Source organism: Aspergillus oryzae, chromosome 5, assembly GCF_000184455.2.
Source record: "Aspergillus oryzae RIB40 DNA, chromosome 5".
In the NCBI taxonomy this organism is placed as follows: domain Eukaryota; kingdom Fungi; phylum Ascomycota; class Eurotiomycetes; order Eurotiales; family Aspergillaceae; genus Aspergillus; species Aspergillus oryzae.
The window spans coordinates 801473-817048 of NC_036439.1; the positions used below are offsets into that span (position 1 = coordinate 801473).

The 15576-nt window shown below is 50.7% G+C and overlaps 8 protein-coding genes across 8 annotated transcripts; 6 read left to right on the forward strand and 2 right to left on the reverse strand.

Annotated features, from left to right (window-relative positions):
• Window positions 1–88: 88 nt before the first annotated feature.
• On the forward strand, window positions 89–3117 carry chsG (chitin synthase class III; the record flags this gene model as incomplete). Its single annotated transcript, XM_001823362.3, has 5 exons — window positions 89–184; window positions 282–756; window positions 820–1181; window positions 1231–2910; window positions 2980–3117. 5 exons carry the CDS (start codon window positions 89–91, stop codon window positions 3115–3117), a joined length of 2751 nt encoding a protein of 916 aa, XP_001823414.1.
• Window positions 3118–3675: 558 nt separating this feature from the next.
• Window positions 3676–4469, forward strand: AO090701000588 (NEDD8-conjugating protein UBC12; the record flags this gene model as incomplete). Its single annotated transcript, XM_001823361.1, has 4 exons — window positions 3676–3696; window positions 3764–3854; window positions 3940–4229; window positions 4317–4469. The coding sequence occupies 4 exons, from the start codon at window positions 3676–3678 to the stop codon at window positions 4467–4469; spliced, it is 555 nt and encodes a 184-aa protein (XP_001823413.1).
• A 1641-nt stretch (window positions 4470–6110) lies between these two features.
• Window positions 6111–7221, forward strand: AO090701000586 (TBP-associated factor 8 family protein; the record flags this gene model as incomplete). The annotated part of the gene is made up of 2 exons (XM_001823360.1): window positions 6111–6381; window positions 6446–7221. The coding sequence occupies 2 exons, from the start codon at window positions 6111–6113 to the stop codon at window positions 7219–7221; spliced, it is 1047 nt and encodes a 348-aa protein (XP_001823412.1).
• Window positions 7222–7422: 201 nt separating this feature from the next.
• Window positions 7423–7802, reverse strand: AO090701000585 (uncharacterized protein; the record flags this gene model as incomplete). Its single annotated transcript, XM_001823359.1, has 2 exons — window positions 7423–7531; window positions 7585–7802. The coding sequence occupies 2 exons, from the start codon at window positions 7800–7802 to the stop codon at window positions 7423–7425; spliced, it is 327 nt and encodes a 108-aa protein (XP_001823411.1).
• A 360-nt stretch (window positions 7803–8162) lies between these two features.
• On the forward strand, window positions 8163–9634 carry AO090701000583 (putative Rad51 family DNA repair protein; the record flags this gene model as incomplete). Its single annotated transcript, XM_001823358.1, has 2 exons — window positions 8163–8222; window positions 8336–9634. The coding sequence occupies 2 exons, from the start codon at window positions 8163–8165 to the stop codon at window positions 9632–9634; spliced, it is 1359 nt and encodes a 452-aa protein (XP_001823410.1).
• An 89-nt stretch (window positions 9635–9723) lies between these two features.
• On the reverse strand, window positions 9724–10989 carry AO090701000582 (threonine/serine dehydratase; the record flags this gene model as incomplete). Its single annotated transcript, XM_001823357.1, has 2 exons — window positions 9724–10526; window positions 10656–10989. 2 exons carry the CDS (start codon window positions 10987–10989, stop codon window positions 9724–9726), a joined length of 1137 nt encoding a protein of 378 aa, XP_001823409.1.
• A 437-nt stretch (window positions 10990–11426) lies between these two features.
• Window positions 11427–13060, forward strand: AO090701000581 (HET domain-containing protein; the record flags this gene model as incomplete). Its single annotated transcript, XM_023237240.1, has 2 exons — window positions 11427–12958; window positions 13024–13060. 2 exons carry the CDS (start codon window positions 11427–11429, stop codon window positions 13058–13060), a joined length of 1569 nt encoding a protein of 522 aa, XP_023092206.1.
• A 1963-nt stretch (window positions 13061–15023) lies between these two features.
• Window positions 15024–15431, forward strand: AO090701000580 (uncharacterized protein; the record flags this gene model as incomplete). The annotated part of the gene is made up of 1 exon (XM_001823355.3): window positions 15024–15431. The coding sequence occupies one exon, from the start codon at window positions 15024–15026 to the stop codon at window positions 15429–15431; it is 408 nt and encodes a 135-aa protein (XP_001823407.3).
• Window positions 15432–15576: the final 145 nt, after the last annotated feature.

The window sequence follows — 15576 nt, forward strand, 5'->3', positions numbered from 1 at the left end:
CTTTCCGTTTTTCCTTGCGCTCGGTGCCCGCCCCCTCTTCTTGACTTCGTCGCGAGTGCAGCTTGCGCGTTAGTATCGCTTTGTCACCATGGCCTACCAACCGCCTGGTAAAGATAATGGTGCTCAGTCACCAAACTACAACGATAGCGGTCATCGACTGGAAGACCTGCCCCATGGCGCCACTGTAAGTCCACGACCGCGATTTTACATTGACTCTTCCGCCACAGATCGTAGCAACCGCGAATCGTTCTGGACAAGCTGACATTGCGGTTCGTTTTTAGTATGAAGAAGAAGCTTCAACAGGACTGCTTTCCCACCAACAGGGCGGTCCTTTCGGTGGTCCTTTCGACGACCCTCATCAGCGTGGCACCTCGCCTGTTCGACCTACGTCGGGATACAGCTTGACTGAAACATACGCTCCGGACGCGGGTTTTCATGACCCTTACAGCACGACGGGCTCGGTTTACTCCGGCAACTCGGCAGAAAACCCCGCGGCTGCCTTTGGCGTCCCGGGTCGTGTAGCTTCTCCCTACGCTCGCAGTGAAACATCCTCCACAGAAGCATGGCGCCAGCGCCAGGCTCCAGGAGGTGGTGGCGGTGGTGGCCTCCGTCGTTACGCTACCAGAAAGGTCAAGCTAGTTCAGGGTTCCGTCCTCAGTGTCGATTACCCCGTCCCCAGTGCTATCCAGAATGCCATCCAAGCCAAGTACCGTAATGACCTGGAGGGTGGCAGCGAGGAGTTTACCCACATGCGATGTGAGTTGAAATGCAGTCCATAAAGTGTTGCATGGGAGCTAATCTGTCATCGCGCGCCATTAGACACCGCTGCGACATGTGATCCCAATGACTTCACCCTGCACAATGGTTACAATCTGCGTCCCGCCATGTATAACAGACACACCGAGTTGTTGATTGCGATTACCTATTATAACGAAGATAAGACCCTTACCGCTCGTACCTTGCACGGTGTGATGCAGAACATTCGCGACATTGTGAACCTCAAGAAGTCCGAGTTCTGGAACAAAGGTGGACCCGCCTGGCAGAAAATTGTTGTCGCTCTGGTCTTTGACGGTATCGATCCTTGTGATAAGGACACTTTGGATGTCCTCGCCACCATCGGTATCTATCAGGACGGTGTCATGAAGCGTGACGTCGACGGCAAGGAGACCGTGGCTCATATTGTAAGCTTCAGTCGGTCACAACGGAGGAGCGTGAGCTAACGGGAAATAGTTCGAATACACGACCCAATTGTCCGTGACACCGAACCAGCAACTCATCCGGCCCACTGATGATGGCCCGACCACCTTGCCCCCGGTGCAGATGATGTTCTGCTTAAAGCAGAAGAACAGCAAGAAGATCAACTCACACAGATGGCTGTTCAATGCCTTCGGTCGTATTTTGAATCCAGAGGTTTGCATCCTTCTGGATGCCGGTACTAAGCCTGGCCAGAAGTCCCTCCTGGCGTTGTGGGAGGGCTTCTATAACGACAAGGATCTGGGAGGTGCTTGTGGTGAAATTCACGCAATGTTGGGTAAAGGCTGGAAGAATCTGATCAACCCCCTCGTCGCGGCCCAGAACTTCGAGTACAAGATCAGTAATATCCTCGATAAACCCTTGGAGAGTTCTTTCGGTTATGTCAGTGTGTTGCCTGGTGCTTTCTCCGCCTATCGTTTCCGTGCCATCATGGGTCGACCCCTCGAACAATATTTCCATGGTGATCACACTCTCTCAAAACAGCTGGGTAAGAAGGGTATTGAGGGCATGAACATCTTCAAGAAGAACATGTTCTTGGCCGAAGATCGTATCCTTTGTTTCGAACTGGTCGCCAAGGCTGGCTCCAAATGGCACTTGTCCTACATCAAAGCCTCGAAGGGTGAAACTGACGTGCCGGAAGGTGTTGCTGAATTCATTTCCCAGCGTCGTCGTTGGTTGAACGGTTCTTTTGCGGCCGGTCTCTATTCGCTCATGCATTTCGGTCGGATGTACAAGAGTGGACATAACATCATCCGTATGTTCTTCTTGCACATTCAGATGTTGTACAACGTTTTCAACACTATCCTTACATGGTTCTCCCTGGCATCTTACTGGTTGACCACCACCGTCATCATGGACTTGGTCGGAACGCCCAGTGAGAGCAACGGTAACAAAGGATTCCCCTTCGGTAAATCGGCGACCCCTATTATCAACACAATTGTGAAGTATGTCTACCTCGGATTGTTGCTCTTGCAGTTCATTCTCGCTCTCGGTAACCGCCCCAAGGGATCCCGCTTCTCGTACCTGACATCTTTCGTCGTATTCGGTATCATTCAAATCTACGTTGTCGTCGACGCTCTGTACTTGGTGGTTCGTGCATTCACAAACAGTGATGCGATAGATTTCGTCACCGATCAAGGTGTTGGCGAGTTCCTCAAGTCGTTCTTCTCGTCTTCCGGCGCCGGTATCATTATCATCGCCCTGGCTGCTACTTTCGGTCTCTACTTCGTCGCTTCGTTCATGTACCTGGACCCTTGGCATATGTTCACCTCGTTCCCCGCCTACATGTTCGTTCAGTCATCTTACATCAACGTTCTCAACGTGTACGCGTTCAGCAACTGGCACGATGTCTCGTGGGGTACCAAGGGTTCTGATAAGGCCGATGCGCTCCCTTCTGCAACGACTACGAAGGAGGATGGCGGCAAGGAAGCTGTCATTGAGGAAATCGACAAGCCCCAGGCTGATATTGACAGCCAATTTGAAGCCACTGTCAAGCGCGCTCTCACCCCCTACGTCCCCCCTGTGGAGAAGGATGAGAAGTCCTTGGATGATTCCTACAAGAGTTTCCGTACCCGTCTTGTGACGTTGTGGATCTTCAGTAATGCCTTCTTGGCTGTATGCATTACCAGTGACGGTATGGACAAGTTTGGATTCACGGTACGTTATAGTGATTGATTAATTCCCCTCTGGCCGAACGAACCGACTAACGTCTTTTCTCTCTAATAGAACACCGCTACCGACCGTACGTCGCGTTTCTTCCAGGCTCTCCTGTGGTCCAACGCTGCTGTCGCACTTGTCCGTTTCATTGGTGCCTGTTGGTTCCTGGGTAAGACGGGTCTCATGTGCTGCTTCGCTCGTCGGTAGAGAAGAGGCACGATTTGTAATGAAAACTGGGGTGTCTTGTTCTCTACGTGGCTTGCAGGGGCTGGAGGAGTTATTCTTTGGCACATTTTTGTCGCAATTTTGTATTCTACATACGATCCGTTCTTTGTATGTTTCGATTACTTGAGCTGTTTTCGTTTCGCTATCATGGTCTGGTTTAAGCGGTCGAGATGGCCGCAGGCACTTATGCTTTCTATAAAGTCTTAGCGGTTAGAATCAATAGGGTGCATCGATGGCGCAACTGAACAAAATTAAATGCTGGACCTGAGGCTCTTAGGCTTCCAAAGTTCTACCTAAAATCGGTTAGTTCCGTTATCCGAGGGCTTGGCGCATGGCGTCAGTTCATTAAATCAACCCAACTTGTCGCTTCTCCGCCTTCGTGAGTTTGCGCCTCATGTGGATCGTCATCCATTGTTGATTCTGGTCCTTTGTCGTTTCCGAGGACCTTATTTATACCATCTTCTCCTCTCCTTGACGAGTCTCTGTACTTATACCCTTTTGAAACGACCCTGACCCACAAGTTGGTGGCGGCGAATCAATATGTTGAAGATATGGTCGATGGTCCGTTATGACTCCAACCAAAGCACCCTTGACCTTGACTCCCAATAACTAACCAAACTCACCACAGAAACAACAACAGCAGCAGGCTGAAAATGCCGAAGGCGCCGCCGGCAAGAAGAAAAAGAAGGTCACCGCCGCCCAGCTGCGCGTCCAGCGGGGTACGTAGAAACAAACCCAACCCCGCCACCCATTCGTCCCCCAGTGGCAGAGAGCCCAGACTAACGAAAAGAACCGGTTATACAGACCTTCAAGAACTCACCCTCGGAAGCACGATGAAAATGTCCTTCCCCAACCCCGACGATATCTTGAACTTCACTCTCACTATCGAACCCGACGAGGGCATGTATAAAGGCGGCGCGTTCCACTTTAGTTTCAACGTGAACCAGAATTTCCCGCATGATCCGCCGAAGGTCAAGTGTACGCAGAAGATTTATCATCCGAATATTGATCTCGAGGGGAATGTTTGTTTGAATATTCTTAGGGAGGATTGGAAGCCGGTGTTGAATTTGAATGCGGTTATTGTGGGCATGCAGGTTGGTTTCCTTTCCTCTTCTCTTAGTTTTATGTTTTTAATTGGTTTGGGATTGGTGATCTGGTGTGCGCTGACTTTGTCTCCGTAGTTCCTCTTCCTCGAGCCGAATGCTTCCGATCCTCTGAATAAGGAAGCGGCCGATGATCTCCGCCAGAACCGGGAGGCGTTTAAACGGAATGTCCGCACGTCGATGACGGGAGGTACCGTCCGGAATGTGCAGTACGAGCGCGTGATGAAATGAGAGCCGGCTCACGCATGAGTGGGATAGATCGATAGATCGATGGCGGCTAAGCATCAGGGGCCCTACAGGATTAGGGTTCGGAGTATCAACTCGGATGTGACAATGATTGATATGTTCGGGTCTGCATTCGGGGATATGCATATGGGATTGGAGGTGCTTGAGCTTTTTCTTGAGACCTTTGCATTACATTATACTATGGGATTAATTAGCGACTGGATAGATTCTTACGAAAGAAATGACTTGATTGGTTTCCTTTCTGTAGTAACCTATAGTATAGGTAGTGTTACTTGATTTACGGGTCGCGTTATGGGTTAGATAGATCCTAGTATACAACCCAAGACTCGTGCATGCACAAGTACCAAAAATCTACAAACTTACCACTGGACACAAAACCAGTATATATACAACCCTATTCAAACAACTAACCCGTAGTAACTGCAAGCCTCAAATCAAATACTTCACATTTAATTCAACCTCACTGACTCACTCCCATAACATGTCCCCAACCCAACTAATGAACCAACAACACCAGTCCCATTCCTTCTAGACATCTATAGCGAAAGCGGACCGAAACGAAACAAGCATCATCGGGTTATCCTTGACAAATCCAGTCGAGCGAGGTTCATGCATGGGTCATGATTCGAAGATTTACTCCTGGGCAGCAGCGCGCTCCTGCTCCAGACGGACGTAGTAGTTGTCACGGGCGCGGACGCGGGGGAGGTGGTAGCCTTTTTTCTCTTCGTTAGTTTGGGGATCCTTTTGAGGATTGACTTGGTGGAGAATGATGATACGTACCGTACCACCAGAGGTAGCCGAAGGTAGTACCGAAACCTGGAGATATAGACATTAGTATCCGTACTCTCGACATGATGGTTTCGAAATGAATTGCGCATTGCTGGAGGTGGTTGCATCCGAATTCGAGGTTCCGGTAGACCGGGTGACGTTTCTGAATGCTATTGCATTGCCCGACACGGGAATCATGGCTTACCGAAAGCGGTGCTCAGGTCCAGGACGAGGTTCCGGCGGAGCATCTGTGGTATTTCTGTTAGTTTCTCGGTCACCTTTACGGTGGGAAGTCTGGGGTGGACTGAGGAGAAAGGTTTCATGAAGGGTGGGAGGAACGTACGCCGGTGATGGGGGCGATGGCGGCCATTGTGAGGGATTGATGATCCGAGGCGATGTAGAATGCGGAGGTGTAGCGATTCAGCAGATATTAGGGACTGCTGGGGTGTGTGGTGGTGGGCAGCTGGAGGAGGGGAGAGGGAAGGACGGTGGTGATGTGATGTTGAAAGTCGAGGTTGAAGCTTTCCGTTCCGGGCGTAAGCGACCGCTTTGAGTGGCCTGACTGGTTCGTTGCCGTCCGGGTGTTTCCTTGTCGTTTTGTACTTGGTTTTGTCTTTTATTTTTTATGTGAGTGGGGAAATTTTGGGGATTGGGGTATGGGGATTTATGTGAGATACTTTATTTTACTATATATTCTCTTAAGTGTATTTTGTTTTTAGAGCTGAACTGAACTGAATGTCATGGTCGAGGTACTGTCTGTTCCTGCCTTAGGCATATTAATCCACGTGACCGCCCAGCAGACTTGCTGTTTGTCTTCGTCACTTCGGCCCTTCTCCACGACATCAACATTAATCCGCCATGCTCGCCGCCGAGCCCAAGGTCAAACGCTCCTCCTCGTCGCTGCCGGAGCAGCCAAATGCCCCTGATGCCAAGCGCATAAAGCGCCCTTATCACCATCATCATCGCTTGCAAACGCCCGTGAATGTTGCGCTTGCGGAACCCGCCATCACCGATGACGCCTACGTCGACCACTTAATGAACCGCTCTATCGGGCAGACCTTACGAGAAACAGGATTTGATCTGGCCGATCCAGCGGCGCTGGAGAGTTTTCGCATTGCGACCGAAGAGTGTATGCTATAAGGTGTAACTGAAGGTGTTGTGAGGAAAGATATTGACTGGGCCTGTGCTTCTAGATCTGCTGAAATTCGCGTCATATGTGCGCCAGTCGATGCTCTCATCTCGTCGCACTCAACCCGTCCCCCATGATTTCGAACATGCGTTGAAGAAACACCGTGTGCGCGTCGACGATCTCCTGCCCCATGTGAAAACTCTACCGAATGTCGACCCCGTCCCCACGCTCTTGCCGAGCCCTCCCCCGGAAGAAGATGATTCCTTTAAGACTTTGCCGTCCCTCGGTCCGCAACTAAGTGGCGAAGACGATCGTGCGAGAAGCGCATACATTCCGAAGCACTTCCCCGAATTTCCTAGTAAACATACATACCGACATACCCCCGTATTCACTGAGCGCGAACAAGACCCGCGGAAGATTCGGGAACGGGCAACAGAGGATGGACGCCATGGCGAGGAGGCCTTGCGCAAGCTTGCACGCGCAGCGTTTAAGGATAATCAGCTTGGTTCGTCAGGTCGGGATAAGAAGCCATGGGGTCGGAGGACGGAGACGATGGATAGTATGTTTGAGAAGACGATTAAAGGTATCGCGAAGAAGATGCAAAAGAACACAACGGCTCCGGGGGCTCCCGCTCCTATGGAGATTGACTCTGGCGCGGTTGATCCGGATATGAAGGCTCGGAACAAGGTGTCACTGAACATAGAGTTGCCGCCCATAATCAACTGCGAGAGGGATCTCTGGCGTCGGACGACGACTGGGAATCGAAGGCCCGAGGAACGGCCGCCAAACAACAAAGAAGCTCCGGATATCTCGCGAGTGGATAGCTGGGTGAGCACATGAGCGATGGGACGAGGACAAATAAATCGGAGTGGCGTCAGGCGTTTGACTTTTGTTTTATAGCCGTATTCGAGAAGATACCCATGCAGCAGAGTTTAATATAAATATTGAGCATCATAAGCAGAGATCAGCCCGTCAGCGAGGACCAGTAGAACGAACGCCAATCAACACCGTAGCTATGCATGTAAGATAGACGACCCTCCTTCATTTGCTGTTCACTTTTGAGCTGCTCTCTGCAGCCTTGCGCTTCGCCTCTTCCTCCAATCTGATCGGCTCCCAGGCTGTCGTCTCCACCGTCAACCCATTGGCACACCTAAGACCATCGTCAGCGACCGCAGAACCGAAAACAAGGCGAGCCAGGCACACCGTCTGAACAACCGCACGACCGGCTTGCAGACCACCACTCCAGGTGCAGGGATCCCATCCTGCGGTGGATTACACGAGTACTGCACCATTTCCATGAGTTTGCATTTCTCCAACTCGACGGGACCGCCCTTGCGACGTCGTTCTTGGAAGTTTTTGCGCACGATGCTGACATGGTCGGGGAGAGCTTCGGCGGAGAAGATCGGGACGAGGGGGGCCATTGTTGAGTTTCTTCGTATTTTGTATGGCGATCCAGTAATTAATTGATTGATTTGGACAGGGGAATCGTGGGTTGTGGCTTTGGGGCGTTGGTGTGTGGTTACTTCGAGTTAATCCGGAGTGGATTTGCGACGTTGAATTGATCATGGGCGGGAACGAGTCGGATCCGATGCCGATGGGTTGCATATCGTTCCATCTTCCATCTTCTTATATCACTCTTGCTCGGTGGATTGTGGGTGGTACACTCACCACCAACGTATGTGGATTATATGATATTGACTACGATTGGTAGAGTACTGGGTATTAATTGTGGAAGCCATAATATGTCACAGCATCCATGATCATCCCGACAGGCCGTGACAATGGCCGCGAGCTTTGGGGAGAAATTGCTGGCCGAGGTGCATGAGGAGACTCTGGATCAGGTTCGTATACTTCGTTTCACCTATCTCGCTTCATGTATAGTTTCTAAAAAAATTGGCCAATTGTTCAACTGCATTGGTATGTGCTGAGTGAGTCGATGCTAATACTATGACAGCTCCTGCATGACTTGAATTGCCTCTATGAGAGTAGCAATAACACCCCGAGACAGCGCCTCGGGATCAAAGCACTGGATGACCTGCTAGGAGTGTTTATGCCAATTCCTGCTGTTGCTGCCTGGGCACAAGCACAACATCAACCTCCAGAACCGACCACTACTGACCAAGACGAGCAAGAGCAAGTCTATCACGAAGGACCACCCGTCCAATCGGAGCCAGAACATGATCTCAACATTTATGCTGGAGAGCAGATCCTCCCACCGGCCCGTATTAAAGGTACGGACCCAGTTTTGGAGATTTCAAGTACGTCATCTGGCGCCGGCAAAACCCAGACTCTGTACTACTTGACTGCCATCGCGATCTTGCCGTCTGAGTTTCACGGAGTCAAGCTCGGCCGGGGATCTGCAGTCGTCTTCATTGACACGGACGGCCGCTTTGACGCCGAGCGACTTGTTACCGTGGCTCGAGAAATTGTGCACAAGAAATTCAAGAGCCAGAATGAGAAGACAGACTCGACGACCACAGAAGGTGTGCCTGCGTATACCGAGGAAGACCTCCACACCCTGCTGGTGACCTCCCTGCAACATGTCCACGTCTTCCGCCCTCAGTCCTCCGCAGCTCTTCTATCTACTCTCCAATCCATGGACAAATATCTTTTCGACCTGACACGCCATTTCTCCTCTGCCCGCCCGCTCCACACCATCATCATCGACAGCGCAAGCGCCTTCTTCTGGCAGGATAAACTACACGACGAAGTCGCTCGCACAGAGGACATCGGACGCCCCTACGAAGAGATCGAGAGTGAACGGCGCAAGAAGAAAAGCTTTTATCTTTTCGATATGTATGCAGATCTCGTCGCGGAATTGAAACGGCTGCAACGACTGTTTAGCTGTGCAGTTGTTTACACCACCATTGCATGGAGTGGGAGGTCCATGCCTGGTCAAATCTCTGCATCCGGGCCTGCTGGACCCTTTCCCCTGTTTGATCCCTCGGATGTCCCTTTCTCAAGGACTCCATCGTTCCGGTCTTCGCTTCCCGGGCCCTGGGGAGTGTTTCCGACTTTACGGCTTGTTGTCCAGCGGGATGTAGTTAGGCCTTTCCCGCCTGCGATGACTGTTCATGAAGCGCAGCGAGAAGCTCCGATGCGGCAGGAGGTTGTCTTGAAGGGGAGGTTTGTCGGATGGGTGAACGGTTGGGGCCGGGAGGACTGGCCTAGGAGAGTGGTGGAGAATTTGGATGAAATGGATGGAGGGATGTTTGGGTTCTATGTTGGGACGGACGGAGTGAACTTTGAATGATGTCTATGTGCTGTCTGACTGACATGGTATCTCAAGTATGATATGTGCTCTATACAACAGACATCTATACCCACCATCTATGTCTTGAATCAACTAAAAAGCTTCCCTATCGCCTCGACAGTGGTATTTCCTCCACTGAAGACGATTCCAATATCCCAACCTTCTTCACCACCCTCTCTCTCCACGATCCTCCGGAACTCCTCATTGAACAAGCAAACCGCCAAACCCACCACCGCACTCGGCTCAACCACTACCTTCATCCTCTCTAACACCAGCCTCATCGCCGCCTTAATTTGCTCCTCCGTAACCGCAAACACGCCCTCCACCTTCTTTTTATCCGAAATAACCTCCCAATTCAACAATCCCACAGGAGTCCTCAATCCATCCCCAATAGTCAACGACTTGACACTCGTCACCCGCTCCCCGGCCTCCAGGCCTCGTCGACAATCATCCGCGCCCTCAAAACTCGGCTCCGCCCCAAAAACCCTCGTCTTCTTATCCGAAAAGAAAGTCGCCACACCAGCATTCAAACCCCCACCCCCAATAGGCGTAATCACCGCATCTAACCCCGACCCAGACGAACCATGGACACTCAACTGTGGGTTCTGCGCCAGAAGTTCCAGGTACTGCTCTTCAATCTCGAGACCCGTCGTGCCCTGGCCACAGATAATGTTGAAGTCGTCGTACGGCGGAATGAGGATGGCATCGGTTTGGCTCTGGACTTCGGCGACGACGGCTTCGCGCTCGGTGCTTGTTGATCCGCTGAAGACGACTTTCGTGGCGTAGGCTTTTGTGCCTTCGATTTTGGAGGTGGTGCTGATGCTGGGCATGACGATGTAGGAGGGGATGTTGAGCGTGGAGGATGCGAGGGCTAGGGCTTGCGCGTGGTTTCCTGTTCTTTATTAGTTGCTGTTCAATTGATGATTCAAATATAACAACGCATCAAGGTTTATTAATATAAGAACCAGAAAACAAACATATAGAACAAAAGAAAAAGGAAGCAATAGGAAGAGAAAAGTACCAGAACTATGCGTAACAACCCCCATCCTCCTAACCTCCTCCTCCCCCCTCTCCTCAATGAGTCTCAGCAGAGCATGAAACGCGCCCCGGGCCTTGAACGCGCCAATGCGCTGCAGATTCTCGCATTTGAAGAAGAACCGGATAGTCGGGGCCGCAGGTGTCTGTCCCTCGTAGGGTGTTCCCTTCAACGCATCTGGGGTTTGCGGCGTGGAGGCTATTCCGTTGAGGGTTTTGTTGGTCAATAGTGGCGTGCGGTGGATGTAGGGTTTTATGAGGGCGTGGGCGGCGTGCACTTTAGATGGGGTTAGGGATTGGGCGAGGGATTGAGGGTCCATTTTATCTTTTCTTTTCGGTTGTGATTTTTGGGGTTGGTGTTTTAAGGAGGGTATGACTCTATTCATTAAATATACGTGGTGGGGTTGAGAGTTGTGGAGAGAATGAGGGGAGAGCTGACTTATCGGTCGATTGATAAGGCGGAGGTTATTCCCGGAGGTTCTTCTATACTATGAGTTGGCATATATTACAACGAGTGGTGTTGTGGCGGTGCAGCACAGTTGCGAAGATGAGGCTGAGTACATCAAGTGCCCAAGGCTGAGACTCAGGGTATATGAGTCGCGATCGCTTCCTTTTCTCGTCGGATTTGACGCAGTACAAATCAACAATGTGCTTCACTTAGCATCTCAGCGAAACAGTCGGTCGCAGTTTCCATATCGATGCTGCGGAGCATACCCTACCTCCGTTTCTAATCATATTTGTTACTTTCATGTTGAGAATGGAACAGTCAGAAAAGCTTCTCTCGAATGAGATCCGACTGTTGATCCTCCTGCCCGGCATATGGTCCGACCCAATCCGTTGTAAATGGCGTGTCGTCTCACTCAATGGAAAGCCGGAATACAAGGCCCTATCCTATGTATGGGGCCGGTCGAAACACTCGCAACCTATTTACTTAAATGGTTCTCCAGTATATATCACGAGACATCTCCGACGTGCCCTACGGCAGCTACGCAGTGACAGCGAGGCTGTTTGCTTATGGATCGATGCTGTCTGCATAAATCAATCCGACGACGAAGAGAAGACAGAACAGGTGAAGATGATGGGAAAGATCTACGCTCAAAGTCAAGAGGTGGTTGTTTATCTGGGCGATGCTTTCGCTCCGAGCTTTTCCCAATCTTTTAACCACCCTTCCGACACGAGCGATGCCATAGCACATACAATCGCACCCCATGAATGCTATTCTACGGCGGCTCTCGATGAGAAAGATACGGGCCTTGTCTGGCGGAGGCAGATGAGTTACAAGGATGGGAGCTACCTTTTCTGTTTCATCCAACTTTTAGCCGACGGAGTTGACATGAACAGCTTTATGGCGGGCAAAGGTCAAGGCAGCTTAGACGAGGTCATGGAAGCGTTAAGACTATTTCTCTCCGCAGTCAAATGGTGGAAGAGAGTCTGGGTTATCCAAGAGGTGGTCATCGCCACCAAGATTATGATCTTGTATGGCTCTATGATTGCTCCGTGGGAGATGTTCGTTAAGGCCGCAAACCGCGTGCTTGGAAATTCTCAGATGCAGATTTCCTCACTCGCAGTAAACGACACGAAAGTCCTTCTTGAATTCTCTAGACGAATCCTCAGCATTGAGTCTATCCGAGCTAGATGGCAGAGTCCTGAACAGATAACATTGTTACAGCTCTTGCGCCAATTCAGTGGTAGAGAGGCAACAGACCCCAGAGATAAGGTCTATGCTCTGCTTGGTCTTGCAAAGGACAAACCTTCTGTTGAGCCTAATTACGCGGCCTCAGAGCGGGATGTTTTCGTTGGCACCGCTCTCGATATTATATCCAGATCGAAGAGTCTCGGTGTCTTGACGGGCGATTTCACAATGAAGAATAATCATGCACTGCCCTCGTGGGTTCCCGATTGGAGTTCACCCTTTGAGGCATCAATACAGAGCCGAGTAGAGAGTGTGAAACACTACACTGCATGCAAGAACTCCACAATATATGTGCAACTGGAGGAATCGGAGGAAGTATCAAGCGCATATCAGGACTGTTATATAGGACCATTGAGGTACCGTGAAATTATTGAAAAGTGCTACGGGCCTTGGGGAGGGCATATGTGCTTGCGAGTGCATGAACAAGGCCGTATCTCTCTACCAGCCTTGATCGTCGATCGGATTATGGCTGTCGGAGAAACGATGTGGTCGGATGCAGTACTAACTTCGACAATAAGCTCATGGCTTGCGGTAATTGCTGAATACTCGTTCCTTTTCGAGAATATGATGACCCGTGATGACTTCGAGCGCACCATGTGTGCTGACCTTGTGTTTGATGCTGTGACTGGCCAATCTCAACGGCTATCTCCATCCGACAGAGATCTTATCGGATGCTGGTTGGCGAGAGAAGTACCTGACTATAGAGAGAGACACTTGTTACGTCCCTATAGACTTATGGCAGATACCGCGGATCTTAGTGCCCAAACCCTAAACTCAAATAGCATTCGCAGTTCGATTATACAAGCAACATACCGTCGCAGGTTCTTCATTACAGCGCACGGTAGGATTGGCCTGGGCCCTGCCACCATGGAGAAGGGTGACCGTGTCTGCGTGCTCCCGGGAGGTAGGACACCATTTATCCTCCGGAGACGTCGCGATGGACGTCTCCTAGTAAGATTAGAGTTCCCAGCCGCTTGCGAGCTTCTTGGAGACTGCTATGTTCGTGGACTGATGGACGGCGAAGGCATGTCTAGGTGGGAGCGTGTTCGTTCGAGCCATTCCAGGTCTAACATCGAGGTCCTGGGGAAGCCGGGCATACCTGGTAGCCCAGACGTCCATTTCGGGGACCATAAGAAAAAGTGTGCCGACTTGCAAGAGGCCGGTACCCGGTGGAAGGCACAGGCCAGCAATTGGTATCAGGAGGCAGAAGCATGGCAAGACGCGTACTCGGCGTTCTGGGAACAACTGAAAGAGTCAGAGAGCTTACTTCGTGGCGACCAGTCAAGCAGATGGCGAATTGCCAGTCAAGATTATGACATTGTCTGCCAGAGCTGGGCACGGGTGCAGTTGACATGGAAGAAAAGTCTGAACGCGTGCCGGGAGTCCCTTTTCTATCCAACTCCTAGCTGGCAACTATTTCGAGAATGGCATGACAACATGCAGTTTTTGGATTCTGCCATCCTGGCATGGCAGAGTACTCAAACGTGTTCGCAGCACTCCTTGCAAGCTTGCGAGCAGGAAACCCGACGGTGGATGGAGATAGAGAAGAATCTGGTTAATCGGTCTATGGAGAATATATCGAGACGCTATAACTTTATCGAAAGACTCCTTCTCGGAAGACTAAAGTCGAGAGCCTCATAAAACGACCACACCGGCGAGCGCCCCCTAAGTTGTTTGACAAGACATGATTGGCAATGTTTTGCCGAAGAGTGCGCGGAGTTTGCGGATCGAAGTTTGGACCATGTCGTGCCCTGGAAGTTGTGGGTCGACGCGCAAAAGAAGTTTTGGGCAACCGATGGAAGCTTACGGTTGTTGTTTCACCTGGCTGGGGCAAAAGCGTACATATCTGAACAGGATCTCTATACGTCCCTAACTGAGTGGAGGTGTCAGCTCGAAGAATGGGAATTGGCAACAAAGAAGCTCAAGGAGGAAGGTCTTCAAAACTGCACAGAAGCGGTTGAAGCTGCACAAAAAGCCTTATGGACTATATATCCCTCTGAGGAAGACCGGGTGCGACTAAAGTCTTTGATTGCAGAGGTGGGACGGGAGGAATTCGCGATGAAACACCACATAGACTATAAGTTAGGCATGGAGTCTTTGGTTGTCGTCCTGGTCTGATAGATCATCGGGGGCTTTTTGTTTCTTCTTGGTTGATATGCTGCCAGGGATTTCTCTTATTGACGTATCGTTCCTTGAAACTTCTACCTCTACGAAAAGGGTAGTATGACAGCTCATTGAGTCATGTTATAGTATTGGAAAGTTGTTCTTGAAGCTGGGACATCTATAATGTGCTTGCCTTCCCATGTCTCCTGGTCCTCCACTCTGTATGGAAGGATAATCCTGACACACAATTCCGCAGTGCCCAGACTCCGGGGCAGGAACAGACCCTTTGGCGGAATGTTATTGTGGGGGTAATAATGCGCTAAGGGGCTCCGGTGCTTGGGGTTCTCCTCCACAACAAGTCAATACGAGGTTTAGATTGGCGATCTGCATCTGAAGCCCTCGGCTGTCTTGACCCCAATCGGGGAAATTCTGCCCTGGCTCCACTCCCACATATTATCCCTTCAACTCCCGTTCTGCGGCTCACTGAAACCTTACAAGTTGTTTCAAAGGCTTCCGGTGGTGACCGGTCCAGCTTACACCCTCACGCTGTTACAAAAGATGGATGATTACTACTCCAGCCCGCCTGCTGGTTTCACTCTTCGGAGAAACGGCTCCTGTGCCGCAAATGAGAAAGAATGCGACAACCCTTGGGGCCGCTGGTATGACTGCTGTCCTGAAGGCACGTATTGCTCATCTGAAAGGAGTGATAATGATCGAAATGTCTGTTGTCGTACCAAGTCAGGGTGCAAAGCATTAATCGAACAAGATCCACACTGCGCCAACAATGAGACCTGGGACCTGTATATCAATAATCAGGATTACTTTTGCTGTCTGCAGGGGAAGCGCGGCTTTGTGCAAACCTTTAGCGAAGGTGGAGCAGGTATTGCCTGCGCAGATCCGGGAAGCGGGGAACTGGATAATCCTTCGCAGAGTTTACTCAATCTCGTTGCAAGTGGTGAGCTCTAGATTGAACAGAATGAAATGAAAGCATACAGGAACTAACGCCATGATCACTGCTTACTGAAGGCACTCCATCCGCATCAGCATCACCAACACTATCTACGTCTGCTATACCAACCGAAACAAATACATATCCCCCGGCCGCAACAGA